Source organism: Drosophila subpulchrella, unplaced genomic scaffold (assembly GCF_014743375.2).
Source record: "Drosophila subpulchrella strain 33 F10 #4 breed RU33 unplaced genomic scaffold, RU_Dsub_v1.1 Primary Assembly Seq354, whole genome shotgun sequence".
In the NCBI taxonomy this organism is placed as follows: domain Eukaryota; kingdom Metazoa; phylum Arthropoda; class Insecta; order Diptera; family Drosophilidae; genus Drosophila; species Drosophila subpulchrella.
Window position 1 is genome coordinate 1919200 of NW_023665577.1, and position 23450 is coordinate 1942649.

General features: G+C 38.9%; 1 protein-coding gene across 3 annotated transcripts in view; it reads right to left on the minus strand.

Moving 5' to 3' along the window:
• Window positions 1-23450, minus strand: part of LOC119560312 (protein doublesex) — a 53801-nt gene that overhangs the window by 3632 nt on the left and 26719 nt on the right. For 2 of the 3 annotated variants that reach the window (XM_037873687.1, XM_037873686.1), the window contains exons 3-4: window positions 11512-11649; window positions 3932-4454 (exon numbers count right to left, since the gene is read on the minus strand). In XM_037873687.1, the coding sequence (XP_037729615.1) occupies window positions 3991-4454; window positions 11512-11649 (602 nt within the window). In that variant the 3' untranslated portion in view covers window positions 3932-3990. Of the gene's footprint in view, window positions 1-3931; window positions 4455-10228; window positions 11404-11511; window positions 11650-23450 lie in introns of those variants that run through there. The other variant, XM_037873688.1, reaches the window with a different exon arrangement.

Below are 23450 nucleotides of genomic sequence, written 5' to 3' on the forward strand. Positions count from 1 at the left end.
ACGCAGCTATCGTGCGATTCAGTTTCGGTTTTATGATGCAGACCCATAAAAACCGTCCCTTTGATGCAGCAATATGCCACAGGAGTGCGGCGAGAGGTGACAGGAGTTCGCTGGGCTGCGGTTTTAATGGGCCCAAAACAATCGAAGGGCCAGGAACGCAGCTCTGTTTCTAGACAAGATTTAGATGCCAATGCTCTGCTCTTTCATAATTCCGCAATGCGAATATTTTATTACCTTGGACGAGACCAAAACATTGAAATATGCATTCTGAAGTGTCGTCTTCGCGGTCTGCCAGGGCGAATCGTAAAATAGGAAACCGAAAAACACAAAAAAATAACAGAATGTGCGAAGCGTAAGTTTTGATGTTTGGATGCCTGGGGAATGGGAATGGGATCCCCCTTTTCGAGGGGGCAACTGGAGAAGCCCTTGGCGCCACTTGAGTTTTTAATTAAAGCAAATCGTTTAGCAAAACAAAAGGCTACAAAATGCTCAAACGCTGGGAACAAAACCCTAGCCCGTCGTATTGTCCATCAATGAAAATATAAACAACAAGGAAGAACGCTATAGTCGAGTACCTCGACTATCAGATACCCGTTACTCAGCTAAAGGTACCAAAGGTAAATGGAGATATGCAAGCAGCAAAGCGAGATTTAAATGCGCCACCTACCGGCGGAATACAGATTTAAGCATTGTGGGCGTTAGGGTAGGCGTGGCAAATTTTTTTTTGGATCAATCGATAGGTATTGACGAGACCAATACATTTCAGTTAAAATTTTTTATCTAGCATAAAAATTTTGAGCGCCACAGGCTTGGGCGGTTTGTGGGCGGTAGAGTGGGCGTGGCATATTCGCATAACAAACCTGCGCTGCGTACAAAGCTACGGAATCTAAATCTGAAATCCCAATACTCTATCTTTGATAGTTTCCGAGATATCCGCGTTCATATTTACGATTTTTTGAAGTTTGTGGGCGGTTTGTGGGCGTCCAAGTGGGCGTGGCAAACTTTTTTTTGGGTCAATCGATAGGTATTGCTATGAACAATTCATTTCAGTTTAAATTTTTACTCTAGCATCAAAACTGTAGAAGCCACAGTTTTGGGCGGTTTGTGGGCGTTAGAGTGGGCGTGGCACTCTACTGAAACAAACTTGCGCTGCGTAAGAAGCTCAGGAATCTGCACGCCAAATCTCAATAGCGTAGCTCTCATAGGTTCCAAGATCTCAGCGTTCATCCGGACAGACGGACAGACGGACAGACGGACAGACGGACAGACGGACAGACGGACATGGCTAGATCGACTCGGCTAGTGATTCTGATCAAGAATATATATACTTTATGGGGTCGGAAACGCTTCCTTCTGCCTGTTACATACTTTCCGACGAATCTAGTATACCCTTTTACTCTACGAGTAACGGGTATAAAAATACCAATGCCAGCAGCATGGAAATTCAACACTTGCCTCTCCGAATTAAGCAACTGCAAAAGGCAGCGCACCAAGAAAATGCCAAAATGCTTCAGTTGTCAGCCAGGAAAGGAAAAGTGCGAAATGGGGGCAGGTCGGGCCGGGCCAAGAGGAATTGTTTTTCATCTCGAGCCCGGATCGAGACGAGGACCAGGACGAGGCAGCTTTTGTTGCCCACGTTGCAGAGTCATCAGGACAAATGATGAAAAAGCCATTGCATACTTTCGTGCGCAGTGCGGAAGTGCAACCGACAGCTCGACTGCAACCCGTTCAACGGGCTTAAACTACGGGATAGAAGGGACCTGGTTCGGGGACCAGGGAGTAGGGACCGAAATGAGCCAGCCACCCAAATTGTGAACATAAAACTATGCTGCGAAATTGATTTGATTAAAGGCAACGCGACTGGTCCAGCATGCGAATGAGCTGCAAGTGTGGAAGCAGAAACAGGAGCGGTCTGAGTACCGGAACTAACGCCTAGAGAAAGTATATATGTAACTATATTATCTACATATTTTACCTGAAACCCATGTACAGGTGAGAAAATATATCTACGTGTATTTAAACTTTAATTTATTAATGAGACTACGTATGAGGCTCACACAAAATTGGAACTCTCAATGCGATGCTGTTCTGCATAATAACTGAAACATTTTTGTATTATAACAAATTATTTTTCTATGAAACCATGTTTTGCACTCACAGAAATATATAGCTTTGCGCTTAATTTGGGTAAAACTCGGAGCTACGAGATTCCCAACGAAATATATATATTTTTTAATGGAAGGGGTTAACCTTTCTATTAACAACCTTTCGTATATAATTCTTCTGGCGTTTAATAAATTACCATGTTTTGTAATATTTAAAATTTGTATATTTATTATACCCGTTACTCGTAGAGTAAAAGGGTATACTAGATTCGTCGGAAAGTATGTAACAGGCAGAAGGAAGCGTTTCCGACCCCATAAAGTATATATATTCTTGATCAGGATCACTAGCCGAGTCGATCTAGCCATGTCCGTCTGTCCGTCTGTCCGTCTGTCCGTCTGTCCGTCTGTCCGTCTGTCCGTCTGTCCGTCTGTCTGTCCGTCCGGATGAACGCTGAGATCTTGGAAACTATAAGAGCTAGGCTATTGAGATTAGGCGTGCAGATTCCTGATCTTCTTACGCAGCGCAAGTTTGTTTCAGCAGAGTGCCACGCCCACTCTAACGCCCACAAACCGCCCAAAACTGAGGCTCCTACAGTTTTCATGCTAGAATAAAAATTTTAACTGAAATGTATTGTTCTCATCAATACCTATCGATTGACCCAAAAAAAAGTTTGCCACGCCCACTTGAACGCCCACAAACCGTCCACAAACTTCAAAAAATCGTAAATATGAACGCAGATATCTCGGAAAATATCAAAGATAGAGAAATGGGAATTCAGATTTAGATTCCGTAGGCTTGAGCGCAGCGCAGGTTTGTCACGCGAATATGCCACGCCCACTCTAACGCCCACAAACCGCCCAAGCCTGTGGCGCCCACAATATTCATGCTAGATACAAAATTTTAACTGAAATGTATTGGTCTTCTCCATACCTATCTATTGATCCAAAAAAAACTTTGCCACGCCCACTCTAACGCCCACAACGCTTAAATCTGTCTACCGCCGGTAGGTGGCGCATTTCAACCTCGCTTTGCTGCATATCTCCATTTTCCTTTGGTCCTTTTAGCTGAGTAACGGGTATCTGATAGTCGAGGTACTCGACTATAGCGTTCTTCCTTGTTTTTTTTTACTTTATATCAGCTTCATACCATATTTGCACCGTTTGGATCCAACAGATTTTCAAAACATCTTATAATTTCTTTGTGACCATTTGTTTCGCAACCACCACTCAAGAGACCACTCCGGAAAACGCGTTTCGAGGAGATAACAAAAATTGAAGAATACGATAATGGCTATAACGGAAAGGGACTATTTGGCATGTTTCAAAGAATGGAAAAAGAGTTGGCATAAGGATTACTTAAAAGGGAATGAAGTTAATTTAGAAGAATAATTATACTGGTAAAAATTTATCGAAAAAACCGTCGTATTTAATAGGAACTAAATCTTTTTCAAGGGTGCCAAAGAAATCACTAGGATTTAGATATTACTTTTAAATGTCACTTAAGGTGTCTAAAAGTATGCAACAATATATTTTAAGCCCACAAGAACAAAGAATTCGTTCATTGCTTTCACTGTATACTTTTAGACACCTAAAAATAACATTTCGAAGTGATTTCAAAACTCTAGCGATTTCTGTGGCACCCATTATTGTTACTTTTTCATTTCTAACTCAACTGATTTCGAGATATAACATAAACGAGTATTTGGTTCGAGCAGCACGATCTTTATGAAATGTTGAAAGAAGGGAATCTTTGCTGAATTTTAGAACATAATTTTTTCAACAGTTTTAGCTCTGTTTCTTAATTTCCTAATGTGAGTAATACTTACACAAAGAGGACAGCTGCGGCTGCTGCTGCTGCCACGGCGGCAGCAACGTTGCGATACTGCTACGTGGCAGCCGTGGAGCTGACCAGGTGGTGACCGTGGTGGTAGGCTCCGTGGCTGCTGCTGTGCGCCGGCGGGGGTGGGGGCGGCGTAGTGGGCGTGGCCGATCGCGATCTCTGCCGCCGGCTGAGGATCGGCGTCGGCGTGGATGAGGTGGTGGCCATTGTGGTGACCATCGTGGGCGAGGCGGCGGAGTTCACGGTGCCGTTGCTGCTGCCCGGACGCGAGGGCTTCTGGTTGTGGGCGGCCGAAGGGCCACTGGGGCTGCTCGGGGAGCGGCTGAGGGCCAGCGGCTCTGGCGTCGGCGGACAAATCTGGGTGAGCGGCAGGTGGGTGAAGTGCGCCCCATAGCGACCCTGCTCTATGCTCGGGTAGGTCAGGTACATGGGCGCCCCATTCACGAGGGCCATCGGGGTGTAGTAGTTGTAATAGATCTGCGCTACAGTGCGGTTTATTTCCACGCGAGCTGGGGATCAACAAAAGTTTTGAGATTAAAATTGGGCGCAGGCAGGTTTTGACTCCAAAGTAATGTCTTAAATTCTTAGGGTACTAGGTCTGGAGAACACACATTTAAAAACTTTTTCGGGATCACTATTTTTGGTTATCCTTATAGAATATAAATAAAATTGTGTTATAAATATCATAATTAGAAGTTCCTTGTTACGAGAAATACTCAAAACTTAACAACATTTTGTTTTAAAATTATATGAAATTAAAAATCTAATCGATATTATAAATTTTGAAGTTATGTTATAACATTGTTTATAATTACCGTAGCAGTTTTTAATGTCGTCAACGTAAAAGGTATTTAAATACATATAAATGTTTCAAAAAGTTAAGCGAGAGTTCCTATTTTTATATTTAACATCACCTTTTTCTTTGTTTTAATTATATAGACCCATTTTAAAATATATACAAGAATATTTTTTGAAAAACTTCCTTGTTTTTTATTTGAAACGCAAGATACACTCTAGAATAACTAAAAAATATACGAGTGATTGTTTGACGGTATACCACATCGTTTATTTTACACTCTTTATATGGAAAATAGAGTAGAACAGCTTAAAGCTATGGCTGGCGGCCATAACATTAACTACGGCCGCACTTAATGTCTATGCCACCCGGCTAAGATGGGCGCCATTTTGGAAGGCACATGAGGAAACGGTGCCCTGGACTCCGAGCTCTGGCCCACCTATGGCCCCGGTATGCACTTTATGTGCAACCTTCGCACGGTGCTCACATAATAAACCCTCCCTACTGCCCCTGACCCGGCAAGATGGCACTCCCCCAGATCCTCATCCACATCCACATCCACGCCATATCCACATCCACATCCCGATTCCAGTCCCAGTTGGAGCTTCGGCTGGCTAGAGCCTTTGTCTTCCGCTGACTCCCCGCCTTATCTGCGTGGCAAAAACTTTTCAAAATTTTACTGCTTGCTGCAACATCAAAATGCCAAGTTTTTACGATTACGCTGCTGCTGCTGCTGCAATTTTACTTAATTTTAATGGGATTTTTTCTTCCGCCAACTGCAGAATGCATTAAACAGGGCCAGAGCATACGAGAGAGAATTACGCATGAGCGTGCCTCCCCTGGACTTCCTCCCCTTTCTTGGGTAGTTCGCCTCCTCCTGGGGGGACGCGCTGAGATCGGATGGTCAGGGGGTGATGCGGATGGATGGGAGTGGAGTCGGGTGGAATTCAAGTCGAAGGTACAGTCAATGCCAACCCAAACTAGTCGCAACTAATGCCGCCCGCCCATTGTGCGATTTGACGAAATAATAAAAAGTCGTAAAAAAGTTGTGACCCAAGGTTGGTTGGGAAGGGACGAGGGTTACCGGGTAAGCTCAAGCTCCCCTCATCCTCGGGCATTCTAGTACTTGTTAATATATAGCTAACTCTCATCGGGCTAGTCCATAAACAGAGTCTTGGTGTTGGGTTAATTAGAGGAATGCATTTTCGAGCAGGTTCACCCATGGAGGGAAGGCACCATTCCATTCCGATAGTTCTACGAACCCCTTCTGTTTTGGGATACTCGTACTACTCTAGGTGTAATGAAATAAGCCAAGTGAAAATAGACATAAAGATTTTCACAATTATTTCATCAACTGATTGGAGGACAAGGAAATCATACTTAAGCCACTGCTATAAAGCTGGTCAAAACAACGGTAACGGAATCGGATACCCTGTAACAAACTAAATCAAACATGCCTTTTAATTAAAACTAACATAGAGCTTTGTAAATATGTAAGGAAATTTGTAAATAAATTTGCTAGTGCTGCCAGAAGTAAATGTGTACCTTAAATTTTAATAAAATTTAGATAAAATTCATTTGTTTACTTTTAATTTAAATTTCCGTTCCTTGTATTATTTACCTTATTCAATTAGGTAATAATCATATATTTCTGACTAAGTATAATATTTTCTGTACACGCCTACTTTGAAATACATGATTTTTTAAATGGTACAGCAATTTCAGTATGGTCAAGCTACAAAAAATAAAATTACAGAACGGAACCGGAAATTATACACTTTATACTACTTTACATCTTTCTGAATATTCATATAAATATTAATAGGGATCCCGACTGTGCAGGTTAGTTAGTTAGTTTTTGAAAACATGCTAGTTCAACATCGATAAGAAAATTTTTAGCATATAAGCTTCCTTTCGAACAAGGAACGGATTTCCGGAGAGGAGCGTTTTGAAATTTTTTCCGGATAAAATCATTTAAAACGGAATTTGGCTGGGCTTATTTATATCGTTCTAGCAGATCTGGTAAACACTTTTTAAACTTTAACCTTTAGATTCTAGACTAATTTATTGTGGTTACATATTTTTCTAAATTATTTTAAGTTAGCTATTAATAAGATGTATATAATTTAAATAAATATTAATATCTTCTTACAGCAATATCGTTATTCTGTAATAGGAAACACGTTTAGTATAAAAAGCGTGTTTTAAAAAAATCAAAGCAAAAATTGTTTATAAATTTATTAATTGCAATGTTTTTTTAATTTTGTTATATTAAAAAGTGCGGAGGTGGGGCGAAATAAATATTTGCTGACCTACTTCAGAGACAAAACATTTCTTAATCTCTGTTTAAAGGATTATTAGTGCTTTCTTTCTCTGGATGTGTATAATCTAAGCTCTTGCAGGCCACAAATTCCTTGACAATAAGTTAACGCTTGAATTCACTTGGCAACAGAGGAATAAAAGTAGCCCAAGCCCTGGGCAATTTTAGGGGTAACTATGTCCAGCCCGATTACGCAGGAAGCCTTTATGACAAACTGGTTGCTTATTATTTAGCGAGCAAGGACCGTGGCCATGATAAATCATGATTGTCTATGGGAAGCTATGGCTATGCATGTGGATCAGATGTCTGGCACAAGTGGCAGCTTGTAAGTCGTAGGGCAGTAAAAATGACAGTAGCGAAACTTGATGGGAAATGAGGAGCTGCTGGGAAGTGGAGTAGAAGTTGACGCTGCACAAATATTTTACGATCCACCCACAATATGAAGTCGTAAAGTTGAAAATTTTTGCTTCCTGCTGCCGCTGGGTCTGCGCTTTCCTATAGTTTTTAATAAGCATTGGTAAATGCTCGGGATGAAAGTGGAAAGGAATTTGTACAAGACTCGCTGAGCCGAGCTGGGTTGAAACGGGCTGGGCGACTGCCCATACGACCACGATGATGATGATACGGCTCGCAGCTCGTTATGGCGCCCCGTTCAAAATGGTATACCAGCGAGTCTATTTTTTATGGGAAAACAAAGAAAGGCGTCGCTGAAAATATGACAGAACGCAAGGATACATGAATGCGTCGTAAAATGGTTTCGAGGGGTTGGGTTAGATTCCTTAGGAAATTACTATACGCACTGAGTCATAAGAATATTTGATCATCACTGGTGAAGAAGTCCCATTGCTTAATTCCGAATACTCAAAAAAGATTAAATGGTAACAAATAGTTTAAGTAAAAGAAGTACCTAGTTGGCAAAGAAAGTGAGACAAATCCGTACTTCTTAATTTGTTCATCGCAATATTAAGTCTGAATGGGTTAAAATTATTTAAATATTTTCTACAACATTCTTATATGTACTTAAGTTAGATCTGCAGTTCTTTTTGCCCAGACAAACTAGCTTCCTCTTTTCTATTTGTTATCAAGTAAGCATGACATAAACTCCTTGGTACACCTTATTGATCAACTATTTAAGAATTATAGCTAATACCATATAGTTGTAAAGAATCTAATATGTTGCAACTGTAAAACTGTGAAATGAACGAAACAATTGTGCAATGGTGTCGATATTTGAGTATAGAAATATATAAAATTAAAAGGAACGGAATTTCTCATAATATCCTCCTGCACATAAAACAAAACAGAACCTTGAATATTACAATAAAAGTCTCAAATCGTTGGCATCAAATCCCTTCACATGTCGGGCGATTCCTTCGTTTACTTCGCGCACAATTCAACCATAAACACTTTTAAGCTTTATGGTGCCCACATTTACACGTCGCCATTGCCTACCCACAGTATCCCAGAAAATCTCCCTCTACCATCCAGTACGACTACGATTCCTGAAATTTCATCGTGACTCGTTTAGTGCCGAGAAGCGATGCTGAGCTGTTACGGCCGGAGTATTGCAGCTACCTGGTGGCGGACCAGAGCCGTTTATCCCCAGCTGGAAAAACCTTGCCCGTAGGTGGGATTCTGAGTTATACACTAAGCAAAATTGTGGGATGGAAGTTGAAATTATTAGGATAAATGCTAGTTTGCCCTTTTTCGAAATGGGCTTGAAGATTCAGTAACAAAGCAACTATTTTAAAATTGAGACTAAAGAAATTTTGGAAAAAAAATCAGTTCAATAACAGCTTGTTTACATTTCTTAAAAATGTTTTTATACCCGTTACTCGTAGAGTAAAAGGGTATACTAGATTCGTCGGAAAGTATGTAACAGGCAGAAGGAAGCGTTTCCGACCCCATAAAGTATATATATTCTTGATCAGAATCACTAGCCGAGTCGATCTAGCCATGTCCGTCTGTCCGTCTGTCCGTCTGTCCGTCTGTCCGTCTGTCCGTCTGTCCGTCTGTCCGTCTGTCCGGATGAACGCTGAGATCTTGGAACCTATGAGAGCTACGCTATTGAGATTTGGCGTGCAGATTCCTGAGCTTCTTACGCAGCGCAAGTTTGTTTCAGTAGAGTGCCACGCCCACTCTAACGCCCACAAACCGCCCAAAACTGTGGCTTCTACAGTTTTGATGCTAGAGTAAAAATTTAAACTGAAATGAATTGTTCATAGCAATACCTATCGATTGACCCAAAAAAAAGTTTGCCACGCCCACTTGGACGCCCACAAACCGCCCACAAACTTCAAAAAATCGTAAATATGAACGCGGATATCTCGGAAACTATCAAAGATAGAGTATTGGGATTTCAGATTTAGATTCCGTAGCTTTGTACGCAGCGCAGGTTTGTTATGCGAATATGCCACGCCCACTCTACCGCCCACAAACCGCCCAAGCCTGTGGCGCTCAAAATTTTTATGCTAGATAAAAAATTTTAACTGAAATGTATTGGTCTCGTCAATACCTATCGATTGATCCAAAAAAAAATTTGCCACGCCTACCCTAACGCCCACAATGCTTAAATCTGTATTCCGCCGGTAGGTGGCGCATTTAAATCTCGCTTTGCTGCTTGCATATCTCCATTTACCTTTGGTACCTTTAGCTGAGTAACGGGTATCTGATAGTCGAGGTACTCGACTATAGCGTTCTTCCTTGTTTTTTTTAAAAGATACATTTTTTATAAAAATTACAAAATATATTTTAGATAAAGGCCAATTTCAAATTGATATGTAAATTTAATGCAAACAGTTTTTTCAGTGCAGGCCTTTGGGCAATGGTGTTGGCAATGTCGTAAATTTTTCGCATGCATTTTTCGGTTTAATGATGCATTTACGATCCCAGCAGCAGTGGCGACACAAGAAACTCCCAGCTCCCAAGTCAGAGTCCCAGAACCCTGCCACTAGGAAACTTCATCTGATGATGCTGGGACGTGCATTGGTAATGGATTCGTGAAATGGCAACAACTTGAAAAGCAATCGTTACAATTTTTAATGTCATTAACAAAACAAACAGCAGCTGATACTCCCACTTTAGTGGGGCAATTTCAAGGATTTCAAGGATTTTCCGTTTCCATTCGATTATTCAACGTTGCGCTCATCTCATCTCACCAAAACTGATTTTTTGTTTAAGGAAAATAGTTTATTTTTGACATTTCAGGTTTATCCTTTTTATAATATTCCGTTGGGCTAAATCTTACTTAAGTTTGTAACAATATTTTACAATGTTAATGAGAATTAATTTTGTTATTAAATATTACAATTAGAGTTTCGCAAGACATCGATAAAGTAACCTAAACGTATTTATAATTTGTGCACCATCTCACAACAGTTTGATACCCAAGACCCCAGGAAACATGCATACATTACTTCAAGGGTTACTTTGTAAGTACCTTGCTAAGATACAAATTCACACGCAGAGAAGAAATTTGAGATTAGCTTGTAAGCCTAATTGAATGGGTCTTTAACTTAGTTTCCTATTGCTTTTCAATTGAGTGCAGTTGATCAAAAACATCACTTTGTACTTAGATTCAGTTAAGTACTTAAGTAAAGTTAAAATAACACGAATGACTGACGTGAGGCGCTTTTAATGGCTTTAATTAGACAGCGATTTTCGTTTGACCGAAATATCACACCCAAACCCAGAAATTAAGACTTAAATAAGGTTGAACTAAAGCTATACAACCGATGTGCAGATTTGTGATGCGAACGTGTTGAAATGTTGATCGTTGATTTGGCATTGGTTTTTTTGAAAATGTTTGAGAACGTTTAATAAATATTGTGCTTCGATTATTTTTATTCGTTGGCGGCAAGGGTTTTGTTGCAAGTTGATTAGTTCCATGGGGGATTGTTGATTGAAGAGAAGAGAATGATGTTGAATGTTGATTGTTGATTGTTGATTGGCGGCCATCTCAGACATCTCAGCATGGGGTAATGTTGATTGAAGAAAAGTGACGCGGGGACCGGCGGTCACACATCGACATATTTGGCTTGTTGATTGAAGATAATCCAAGTTGCGCTTTAGCTTACCGATAAATTCGATATATGTACAGAGGTACCGCTCCTTAAAACGCTAAGTTACTCAACTTTAAGATACGAAAGTTAAATTCGCGCGATTTCACCGAAGCATTAAGCTAATATGCGATGCTGAACAATAAATATCAGGGCAAAGTAATGTGCGTTACTCTAGTTAATGAAAAATTATCATCCACATTGCCGCGTTGTGTTGCGAAGCTCACCCCCGTCATAGATATTCAAGTTATGCTGACGGGAGTACTCATTCACAACGTATTGGCCTGGTTTAGATCAGATCGAAAGACATTCGGCATTGATTATACAAGTATACTTCACAGCGATTTCGGGGGTAAAATGGTGGGGGCTGTTTCAATGATCAGTTGACTTACCCTCTTCGATTCGCCGGGAAGCCTCTTCAATATTGGCGTCTGCATCCTTCAATATCACATACATGAGCGGCATCAGCTCCCAAGGATAGCGGAATTTCTCTAATAGCTTTTGGCAATAGTCTAGGAAAACGTCTTGGCCTGAAAAACAAAAGAACATGTAAAATTCATAAGTCTCTCATTCCCATGCTTCTCAAAAATCAAAGATCGGCAATCGATCCCCAGTTCCCCCATTTTTTTTCGCAATCAGCTTCATTGACAAATCTCCTCCACATAAACAAACAACTCTACATGGGTAGCTCGATCAAAGTGCAGCCACTCTTTCTAGAATTTCGCCAGTCTGCATAAGTGCTTCGTGCAAAAACCGGCAGACAGCGATATGCAACGTAAACATGGCGGCAAAAACGTCGGCACAAATTGCAACTCAATACGGGGCACCCAATGATATCGAACAAGAATATACAACACTTCGAGTCTCAAAACCAGTAGCATAAGCACAATAATTAACTATGCGGGGCTAAGCAAATTGCTCTAGCTTCAGATTTATAGTAAGCAATCCCAAGAACAATTTGTATGTATAACATTTCCATTAAATTTAAACGCTAGCACATCTAGATAGCAAGTATGTAGTTAGTTGCAAGACAAAATGTTATAGTCAAGCTAAATATGTAAATCTAAAAGTTGGGAATCAGCTTTAAATTATAGTTAAGGCCTTATATTCAACCTAACACAAAGTCGTCCAAAACCAAAAACTTTTTATAAAAAAAATTATAAACAAAAATGTTGTGTCGTTTTTTGGATATAAAGATTTTGGTTTTGGACTTGTTTTTGTTAGGTTGAATACTAGGCCTAACATGATAAACACGTTTTATTACACTTTAATTTTTAGGAGGACCCTTAATGTTGTTATTTTAAACTGTTCTTCAAAGAATATTTTATAAGGTCATATTATATTATAGCTGTAAAAATATTTTGGTTTGTTCCAAAAAAAAACAAAGTTTTTTAAATTTAATGTTGACGACTGTTTTAATAAATATTCTATAAGTCAGGACACACAAGGAACGCGAGGAACACGTTATATGCTACGTTTGTGGCATAAAAACAGTGGCAAGCAACCGCAAAAAGTAATATAAAAAGTTTTAAAAGTATTATCTTTAAAAAAGGTCATATACAAAAAATTAAATATGTGATAAATATGAAGTTTTTATTCTGAGTTTTCTGTGTAATGGTAAAAAACTTCTAAGTCTTATACGTTTATTTTCTCACTTAAGTTTTACATAAAGTAATAATTTTTAACTCCATTTTAAATTTCTTAAATAACATTTGTAAATAAAAAATTTTTTAAAAGGGTTAGTACAATATTAGTGGAAATTAGTAAATATATGTTGGGCTAAAAATCCAGACATTATTATTTATTTCTCTGTATGTCTACCTACATTTTGTATTAATATTATGCCCGCTGGTGTTGCCTGGCACTTTTCTCTTTTACCCGCCGAACTTATGCCATTATGCTCTTCGTATCGCCAGCCATTTTTTCGTTTTTTCTTGTTTTTACCTACACACCAACAGCAGCAGCAACAACACACCAGCAACAGCACGGCAGCAACACCAACAACAGCAACAGCAACATTGGCCCGTCGTCGACATCGTTGTCGGTAGTTTGGTTGTAGGCGGAGCTTCATATCCATTGGCCCGTTTTATTATGGCTCTCTGCTCGCAGCTCCTTTAATGCGGCCGTTGGTGTTGTGTTGCTGGCGTGCAAGTGTTGCTGTTGGGGCTGATGTTGCTGCCGTCGCTGTTGCTGTTGCTGCTGTTGCATGCAACACATGCAACACGGGCGCTGTTGCAGGGAGTTTGTGGTGCCGGATTTGCATTGGCGCACTCACTTTGCGTGTGCGAACTTGACTTGAAACCCGTTTTCGGAACAGCTCCACTTCCTGTTGTTGCCGCTGCTGTTTTCCGTGTAACTTTTCGTGAGCGTTGCCCACATGCTCACTCATCTAGTCGCGTTGCACGAACATTTGCCGCACTGTCTGCGCCTTTTTAATTTAGTAATTAAGCCATTAGTGGGTTGACCATTGTTTGGCCGCTGTTTTGTTAGCATTTTATGCTGGCAAATTATTTTATTGGACGCAAATAAATATAATAAATTGATTTATTGCTGCCACAACCGCAGTTTGCCATGGCAATAATGCCCAAACAATTTTACTAGCCCTACTCGCATATTTATTTGCAGGCGCCATTGCATTTTAACCAATGCGATTTATCGAGTGTAATTGGACAAGAATATGTTAACAACAGCCAGTTAAATTGTAAACAGGGTTAGAATAATCTAGCTCTAATTTATTTTTCTAAGCCACAATGTGGAACCGCAAAAAGTCAAAAACAAAACAAATTTACCCCTTTATGACCTTTCACTTTAAAATAGAAATCTGTAATTATTTTGCCTTCCTAGGGAATTAAATAAAGGTTAGAATATGTCTGGAACTTTAAGTATTAGGAAGATGACTTGACTTGAAACCCGTTTTGGGGACAGCTCACTTCCCGTTGTTGCCGCTGTTGTTTTTCGTGTAACTTTTCTTGAGCGTTGCCCACATGCTCTCATCTGGCAATATCTTTTTTAATAGCATATTCTTAATGAGGTTTTAAGCCCCAACAGTTTTTTGTTGCAGGATCCATAATTCATGAAAAGATTTAAAATCAAGTCGACAATCGCTTTCTTATTATCCAAATACAAACATAAATCGTTTACCTCCAGTAAAGGGTTGACTTTAAAATAATTAAAAGTTATTTCTTAGAGTTTTTCATTAATTTTTTTTTTAGAGAAATCGGCTATATTTTTGGCGATAGCAATATATAATTTTAGGCTTAACAAGGAAGAACGCTATAGTCGAGTACCTCGACTATCAGATACCCGTTACTCAGCTAAAGGTACCAAAGGTAAATGGAGATATGCAAGCAGCAAAGCGAGATTTAAATGCGCCACCTACCGGCGGAATACAGATTTAAGCATTGTGGGCGTTAGGGTAGGCGTGGCAAATTTTTTTTTGGATCAATCGATAGGTATTGACGAGACCAATACATTTCAGTTAAAATTTTTTATCTAGCATAAAAATTTTGAGCGCCACAGGCTTGGGCGGTTTGTGGGCGGTAGAGTGGGCGTGGCATATTCGCATAACAAACCTGCGCTGCGTACAAAGCTACGGAATCTAAATCTGAAATCCCAATACTCTATCTTTGATAGTTTCCGAGATATCCGCGTTCATATTTACGATTTTTTGAAGTTTGTGGGCGGTTTGTGGGCGTCCAAGTGGGCGTGGCAAACTTTTTTTTTGGGTCAATCGATAGGTATTGCTATGAACAATTCATTTCAGTTTAAATTTTTACTCTAGCATCAAAACTGTAGAAGCCACAGTTTTGGGCGGTTTGTGGGCGTTAGAGTGGGCGTGGCACTCTACTGAAACAAACTTGCGCTGCGTAAGAAGCTCAGGAATCTGCACGCCAAATCTCAATAGCGTAGCTCTCATAGGTTCCAAGATCTCAGCGTTCATCCGGACAGACGGACAGACGGACAGACGGACAGACGGACAGACGGACAGACGGACAGACGGACAGACGGACATGGCTAGATCGACTCGGCTAGTGATTCTGATCAAGAATATATATACTTTATGGGGTCGGAAACGCTTCCTTCTGCCTGTTACATACTTTCCGACGAATCTAGTATACCCTTTTACTCTACGAGTAACGGGTATAAAAATTAATAAACTTATTTCGTTCCCTTTGGAAAATGTTTTGATTAGGAGTAGATTTTTCTGATAATTTATATTTTGAAACTTAAAAATGTATTAAAAGAAAATCTTAAATACTTTCTAGCCATAACAGTTATATTTTGTTACCAACATATTTGTTTTTATATATATTCGATCATTATAAAAAATGTCCCTTTTGCGACGCAATATTAATTTCAAAAAATTTCGAATATCCTCTTCAAAATTATGAATTCCAAACATTTATAATAATGTAGATAAATACCTTAAGAACAACAAAAAAATTAAAATATTGCGTACTATTTTTAATTAAATTGCTAAAATGTCTGAAAGCAAGACGGGAAAAATGTATTAAATTAAAAACTGCAGCTATTTCTTATCGAATTGAAACCAGTCCTGCCAAAACATGCATGTTAAGTTGAATCCTACATTTATTTAATCACCGAACATTTTAGTCACTTTAAACGCAAATCGAAATAATACACACATTACACAATATTTATATAAAACGTTCGGGAAGCGTTGGTAACGCCCACTTGGCACGAAAATTCTCCTCGCACGAAATGCTGCAGCTGTCGCCGTTGCACCGCCACTCCCCTGCAGGAATATGTACTACCATGTATCTGTAGCTATATATATATATATGTAGATCTGCTAGATGCACGTCTATATGCATGTACAGTTAGCCAGTAAACGATGCCATTAACGCGCATAAAGCGACTCTGCGCAGGGCCATGTGGAAGGAGAAGTGGGTACACAAATCCAAGCCCAGGGAGGTATATATACCCTGGTACATGGGAGTGCTATATGTGCAGGCTGCACTGGTACTGGTACAAGTACTAGTTCTGGTTCTGGTGCTGGTGTTGTTATTACTTTTATTACTGTCCAAACTGCAGCTAACCTTCCACTCGGCAATCCCCGAACTCAACGGCACCGAGTCCTCTACGAGGTCCTCGTTTCCCCAGCTCCTTTGGCAGCGTTTAAGTCGTTAGCAAAGTTTTCCTGCTCGTTTTTCTGCGCCTTTTTATGAGTTTGTTGCTGCAGCACGAAGCTCTTTCTGGTTGCTCCTGCTGCAGCTGCTCGGGGAGAACAGTTTCTGGAGGAGGTTTTATATATCCTATATATAGTTCCTTGTACCAATTGGCAGGCATTACATGGCCAAGGCATCCCGCTCGGCAACCACTTCGTTCGTAGCTGCCTTTTCCATCCAACCATTTTCTGCATTTATCTAGACGGTTTTAAAATTGGTATCTACCCAGAAGTCGTTTATTATTTTTAAGAATTTTATACATTATTTGAGAAATGCGTATACGCAATGTTGCACATTTGGGCCTTGCTGAATTGGATTGTTATATATCACCCAAGAGAGTTAGCTTGATATGCTAATCGACCTATGACATTGTATCATGAAGACTCTTTTCTTGTAAAATTCCATTTAAAAGGGAATGCTCATACTATTCATATTAAACCTGTCCCTGGTAAAGAAAAAGGCTATATTTTATTCGTAGAAAAACTATGTAACGTGTAGAAGGAAGCGTTTCCTAACCTTCTTGTTTTTAACAACCTTATAAAACGTTTCAGACTATTTATTTGTTTTATATAATAATATATCACTGATTTAACACTTGGTAATTCAAATAATTATACTCATTTGAAACTTTCACAAAAACTTCAAAAATTTTTATGCCATCAAAAAAAGAATGAACAAAAAGTAAGGCAGGCCGAAGTTGATACCCTGGTAGCTTAACTATATCATGCAATCAAACAAGCAATTAAACAAACATATGCATTTTTTTAAAATAATTATAGCAACAGTTTCTATAACAAATTTGTTATAATATTGTTATATTGCTATACCCCAGAGTAAAAGAGAACATTATCAAGATTAAGCGGGTTTATTGTATTCGCCCTAAAGAATGTAACAGGAAAAAGGAAGCGTTTCCGACCATATTTATGTATATTCATGATCATTCTCTTAATTAGTATTACTAACTGAGTTCATCTGTGTATCCGTATGTTCGCTGAGATTTCGGAAACAACGAAAGCTACAAAGTTGGGATTAAGCATGGAGATTCTAGAGATTCCTGCGTCAACAACCGCCCAAATCTGTGGCGACCACATTTTTGATGCTAGAATTAAAATGTCAACAGAAATGTATTGCGCCAAAAACCTGTCTGTTGCCCACTGTTTAAAATATTTCTATACCCTTGCAGAGGGTATTATGATTTCAGTCAGAAGTTTGCAACGCAGTGAAGGAGACGTTTCCGACCACATAAAGTATATATGTTCTTGATCAGCATCACTAGACGAGTCGATCTAGCCATGTCCGTCTGTCCGTCTGTCCGTCCGTTTCTACGCAAACTTGTCTCTCAGTTTTAAAGCTATCGGGCTGAAACTTTCCCAAAAGTCTTCTTTCTTTTGCAGGTAGTATATAAGTCGGAACCAGCCGGATCGGACCACTATATCTTATAGCTCCCATAGGAATAATCGGAAGAACAAATTTCAAAAAATGATATCTTTGATGTTTTTTAACATATAACCTCCTACGCTTGAAAATAGCATACTTTAACTAGTTGTGAGTTTCGAATTCAATTTCATCAAAATCGGACGACTATATCACATAGCTGCCATAGAAACGATCGAAAACTTGAAAAATAATATGAAACAAATCATAGATTCGGTGTTTTTTGACATATTATCTTATACTATTGGGAATATCATTTTTAGTATTTTTTGAAATAAATATAACTGCAAGGGTATACAAACTTCGGCTTGCCGAAGTTAACGTTCTTTCTTGTTTAAAAGTGTGAATGAAATGTTTGTTATTTTAAACAACCTATCTGTCTAATTGTTCAAATCTGACCATTCGTTAAGATGTTATAAACCAATATTGTAATCGCCGCTAGGTGGCAACCAGCAATCTTACTTTTCTTCTTGCATATCTCATTCTCCTTCGCGCTCCCTTAAATTGAGTAACGGGTATCTAATAGTCGAGGCATGATGTGTTAAGTTAATTTGTCCACATATTCAGGATGTTTCCTCAAACACGATAACAACGATATAGTTCTACTATAAAGCCCTTAAGATTCCTCAACTTTTGACATATAACTGAGGCGTCTGAATTTCAGTTCGGAAGTTATTAAGAAATAGCAAGAAAGAACGCTATGGTCGACGCAAAGACCATATTCTATGGTCTTTGGTCGACGGACATTAGACTATTAGATACCCGATATCCTCAGCTAAAGGTAGTGCGAGGAAGATGGAGATATGCACGCAACAAATCGGCTGTTTCCGAGATGGCAAACTTTATTTGCTTATTTCTTTTTATTGAATGGTCTGAATTAAACCATTTTTGCGATGTAGTTGGTTATTGGTTAAAGTTACAACGCGCTAGAGCCTCAAGAATGTACATGGCAAGTCTCAACACTCTAGCATTTTTAGTTTCCGTGATTTTAGCGTTCATACGGACAAACGGACAGGGCTAGTTAGACTCGGCTAGTTCCTGATCACGAATATATATATATATAACGGGTATAAAAACGTCGAACAATTCCAGGAAGTTTTAAAGGTCTGAAAAGTATGCCACACCGTTTTGTTAAAATAAATGCGATGGACAAGTTAAAAAGTAAAATGCAAAACATTTTGATGTTACTCGTTGTTAATAAAAATAATAGTTACTTACAACAACTTACAACTTTTGTGCCTGCCTTTGAATTGGGGTAATTTGGTTAATAAAACTATATAAATAATATGGCTTCTATGCAGTTGGGAGTTTTCTTTCGGCTTTTATAGTATATACATTTTAATCAACAGACAAAACCAAGCAAATAATTTGTGAGAAATATTTATTTTTATTTATGTTTGTTTTGAACCATCAATAAAGTTACGTTTTGTCCTGACTGGTTTTATTTCTTTATCCGCAAAATATTCGCTTGAATATTTTCCAGATAAAATGCATTCATTTTGCAGCTGCTAATAAACCCAAGGAAGACTCTCCGTGTGGAGCACTTTGACATCGTGTTGTAAAATTAACTTGTGCAATAAAGAACGGAGCAGAAGCGAGATGCTGGCGAAGTATTTTGATAAAATTTCGTGCGCTTTGCAGCTGGATAGAGCCTGGCTACCAAAAAGATGAGGAACCACCGTAAATTTCTCGAAATATCTGCAGATCTGCCCCGTCGGCAGTCGAGGCCGTGGGCAACGGAGGCGAGTCGTAAAACGTAACAACAATAAAAAATAATAAATCGACATATCCACAAAATGGCAGCCCAAAGTGCTCAGTATGCACAGAAAGGAGTAAGTATCGGGCAAATGCCACCAGAAGGAAGGCGGATTGATGAAATCCCCCTGCATTGGGGCAATGTGGTAAATGAAGCAAGCATCGGAATGCTGTGCGGAATATCTCCGGACTGGGGAACACGGAATACGGACCCAGGAGAAGGGAATGGATTCGGGGACGGGTGTGATGCAAATGCACGCTGAGCAGACAATATAAAATCTTTGGCAACGGGAATGGAAATAGAAAGGAGCAGAAACAGTGTTTTAATGAGCCACAATACCAGACGCAGATGTGATGAGTTCCCAGGAGCTGGCCGAGCAGTGGCTGATTTTTTAAATTATTTAGAGTGGAACAAAGTTTGGTATGTTTTTATGTACTCACATATTTCCTATCATCGGTGTACTCAGTTTAAATTTAAATATATATTTTTTAGCATGTTCCGCGACAACTTACTGCTATATTACAAGCAGTGTTTCCTGCACGCAGGCGCGATTTGTTGTGTTTAGGTTCATAGCCGCCCAAATATGAAAACATGCATGACAATTTTTCTTTTTACATAATTCTTGCATGAGCGCAGGAACTTATTTTAACTACAAACTTATCGCTAGCATTAGCGAGTTGAATATACCATTATGTCAACTCATTACTAACCCGATTTTGTAGGCCTTGCAGAAAGTATTATAATGTTGTGCAAAAGTCCAAGCCCATAAGAAAGGTTTAAGGTGTTAGTATTAGATACTAGAATTTTTAAAAATGATTTTATATAAAAAATCTTATTAAACATATAATAATTGTCAGTAATTCATATCATGATTTGCAAATTAGTTGAGTTCAGGTAGTACATATGATATTAATGCTGACTCAGCGAATTTTGCCATTCCTTATAAATTTAATTATTATTCAAGACAATACAGAACTGAAAAACACGCATAAAACCTAAACTTTACGAGGACAACAATTGTAATTATTTCTAAAAATTCAAACCATTTGAATGGCGTCATAAGGAAGTGAAAATTCTAGAAAAAAGCTTAACACTGATTAAAAGTCTTCAATGGGTAAACGTATTTCTTTGCGAACAATAGCTCCCACGTTTATAACTATTGAAGCAGTAAACCGGGAAAGTAACCATCGCCAGATTGCATTCACCTTTTCATTTGTTATTCATTGCCTCACCTTCAATTGAGTTAAATTCCCGAACACTAAACCCCTCGGCCAATATCCGCTGGCTGGTTCACCTTTTGCCGGTGAGCTTTTCCTTTGCCGCTGTGGAAGAGCTCGTTCCAGAAGAGCTCTTTGTGCATTCGTCAACACAACTGCAGTAAAGGCTAATAAAAGTGCATGTAGCATGCAGCCTTTTTACGAGACTTGCGAATAGAGGGGTTTTTTCTGGGATGAGTATGGGATTGGGGATGGATGTCGCCCGTCCTTGCCAAAAGGCGGAAGTTTGAAGTTGGCTTTGACAGGGGAGCCGTGGCAAGTCGCTTGGCTTGCTTTCTTTTAGCCAAGTTGAGCTTGTTAAGCTCGGCACGAAAGCTGTTTTAATCTCAAAATTAAAACGTTTGCAATTTTCGAGAGACTTTACGAGTTATATAAAGAAAAGGCGAGAGCTTCGCCTGCCCGTCTTTGTCGTCGTTTTCGTAATCGTTGTCGTTTTTGTTACCCCGTCTAGAATCCTGGCTCCTTGCTTCTGACTTGTCGCATTTTCCTTGTTGTCGTAACTCACTTGAACTTGTGTCATACTTCACTCATATCCCATACTACTCGCCCACATAACCTTTTCTATCCCTCTTTTCCTGCTGCATTTTGCATGCACTTATATAATTTTTATTTTTATTAGCGAAAATAACAAGCTTTTTCTGTAGATTTATTTTTATGATCGCCGCGCTGTCGCTGGTTTTTTACTGTTGCTTGACTTAACATTTGACTTCAGCTTGTTCCCGGTAATAAAGTTTCCTTGCTTAGTTTTTTTCCACATTTTTCAGTATTGGTGGATACAAATTAGCAAAGATTAGATACGTTTTGTGTGCGTTTGGTGGCTTGTCTTTTGTTAGGGTAGCCACCCTACGGATTTTCTTTGTTTTATTGGTTTGATTTTTGGTTCGATATAAGTTTGTATTCATTATCAAATTGTTTCTAGACAAATGAACAAAGGGCTTATCAATAGTTTGTTAAGTATTATTACTTTATTGATAAGGACCTTATGTGCTTATAATTTGTAAAAAAATGTATACAGGTTGATTATTGAAACAGATATATATTTATACATATTTATACCTAATAAAAAAATACACATAATATATTTAGTGTCTAGATTAATAGTTTTTAATTCATTTTTTATTTAATTTATAATAAGGCCAATACGAAAGAATTTTGTCTTTAAAAGTACTAAATTAAGGAAAGTTATTTTTTTCATGATTAGTTTCCAAAGAAAAGTCTTATTATTCCTCTTCTTTATAAAATCAAAAACTCTTACTCAGAAACTCTACGAAACAGGGGGTGTAAATAGTCGAAGTCCATCTTTTTCATTACTAAGGCTTAACCTTGTCAAGTTCTCCTTCGGCTTAAGTAGGTCAAACAATCCTTGTAAAACACGCGACTTCTTATTTCAATGCTTATTTTCAATGCTTATTTTCAATGCTTGGTGAACTCTTTTGCAATTCAATTTCCATTGACATTCGTGTGCATTTTAATTGGAATTTTTTGGGTTGTTATGTGCACTTAGAGAAAACTATTCAATTTGTCCCGGTGACTTGGTGTGTTGACTCTCCAGTGTTTCTCCGAGTGTATTTGCTACATTGTATATGCACATTGCGATACATTTTAATTGCCAGCTAAATTCTTCATCAGAATGTGCGACAGTGCAGCAATCAAGCTGCCAAATATTTTGCTCGTACAACTCGAGTGCCTTCCTCTAATTTTATGACATTTTAATGAACGCCTCTTCCACTTATAGGCATGCTAAATTAGCCAAGTTGTCTTGCAACGACATCTCTTGTCTGATTTTAGGGAGCGTGTGTTCTTTTATTGTAATTAGCTGATTAAGTATTAAATCAAGATGTCCGACAGTCATGTAGCTATATAAACATATAGTGCACATTGGTAGTATAAAGCTTTAGTACAAGCAAGTATATATATTTATATATTTTTTTAAATCGCACAGAAAATAAATTGTTTATTGCGGTATTGCATGATAAATTTTAAGTGTACTTTAAATTGTACAACAAGTATAGCCTTTATAAGTTATTCTGATATAAACCTTTTAAAACCCTTCAAGCAATACAGAGTTTGTTAATATTCATAGGTTCTCAAGCATGAAAGACAAGTTCCTTGGGATTTCTTCAGGCGATTTCCCACCGAATTAAGTCCGAACGCCGGGCATGAAAGGCGGAAAATTCAGACGAAAGTTAGCAGGCACACCCGCTAATATAGACGTCAAACCACCAATTTGCCGGCGAGAACCGCTGACAGGGCAAAGAAAGGAAATCAAGCCAACCAAGTGCGAGAAATAGCCACAGTCCGACGAGCTGTTGCTGATTTTGGTGGCTGCCAAAATGGGAGGAGGAGCCCATATTTTCCCACCCAAACGCCACTTGTCCACTCATGCCGAGTGATGACTGTGGGGCGGCGTTTCGGGAGTGCGTCAACTGTTTATGGATTACACGTGTCGAGCATGTCAAGTTCAAGTAAAACCGGCGGTGATTGAGATCTTAGCGCTGAAATATCAAAGGCAGGAAATCCAGACGGTTTACTATTAGCAATAATTAGCTAAATTCCATTTGAGAGCCAAGCAATTTCAAGTGCAACAAAAAGTGGAATGTCGATTTCTCAATTTTATATTTCAAATACCCGCTAATGGAAGACTTATTGGGGCTTAGCCGCATTACAGCTAAGCC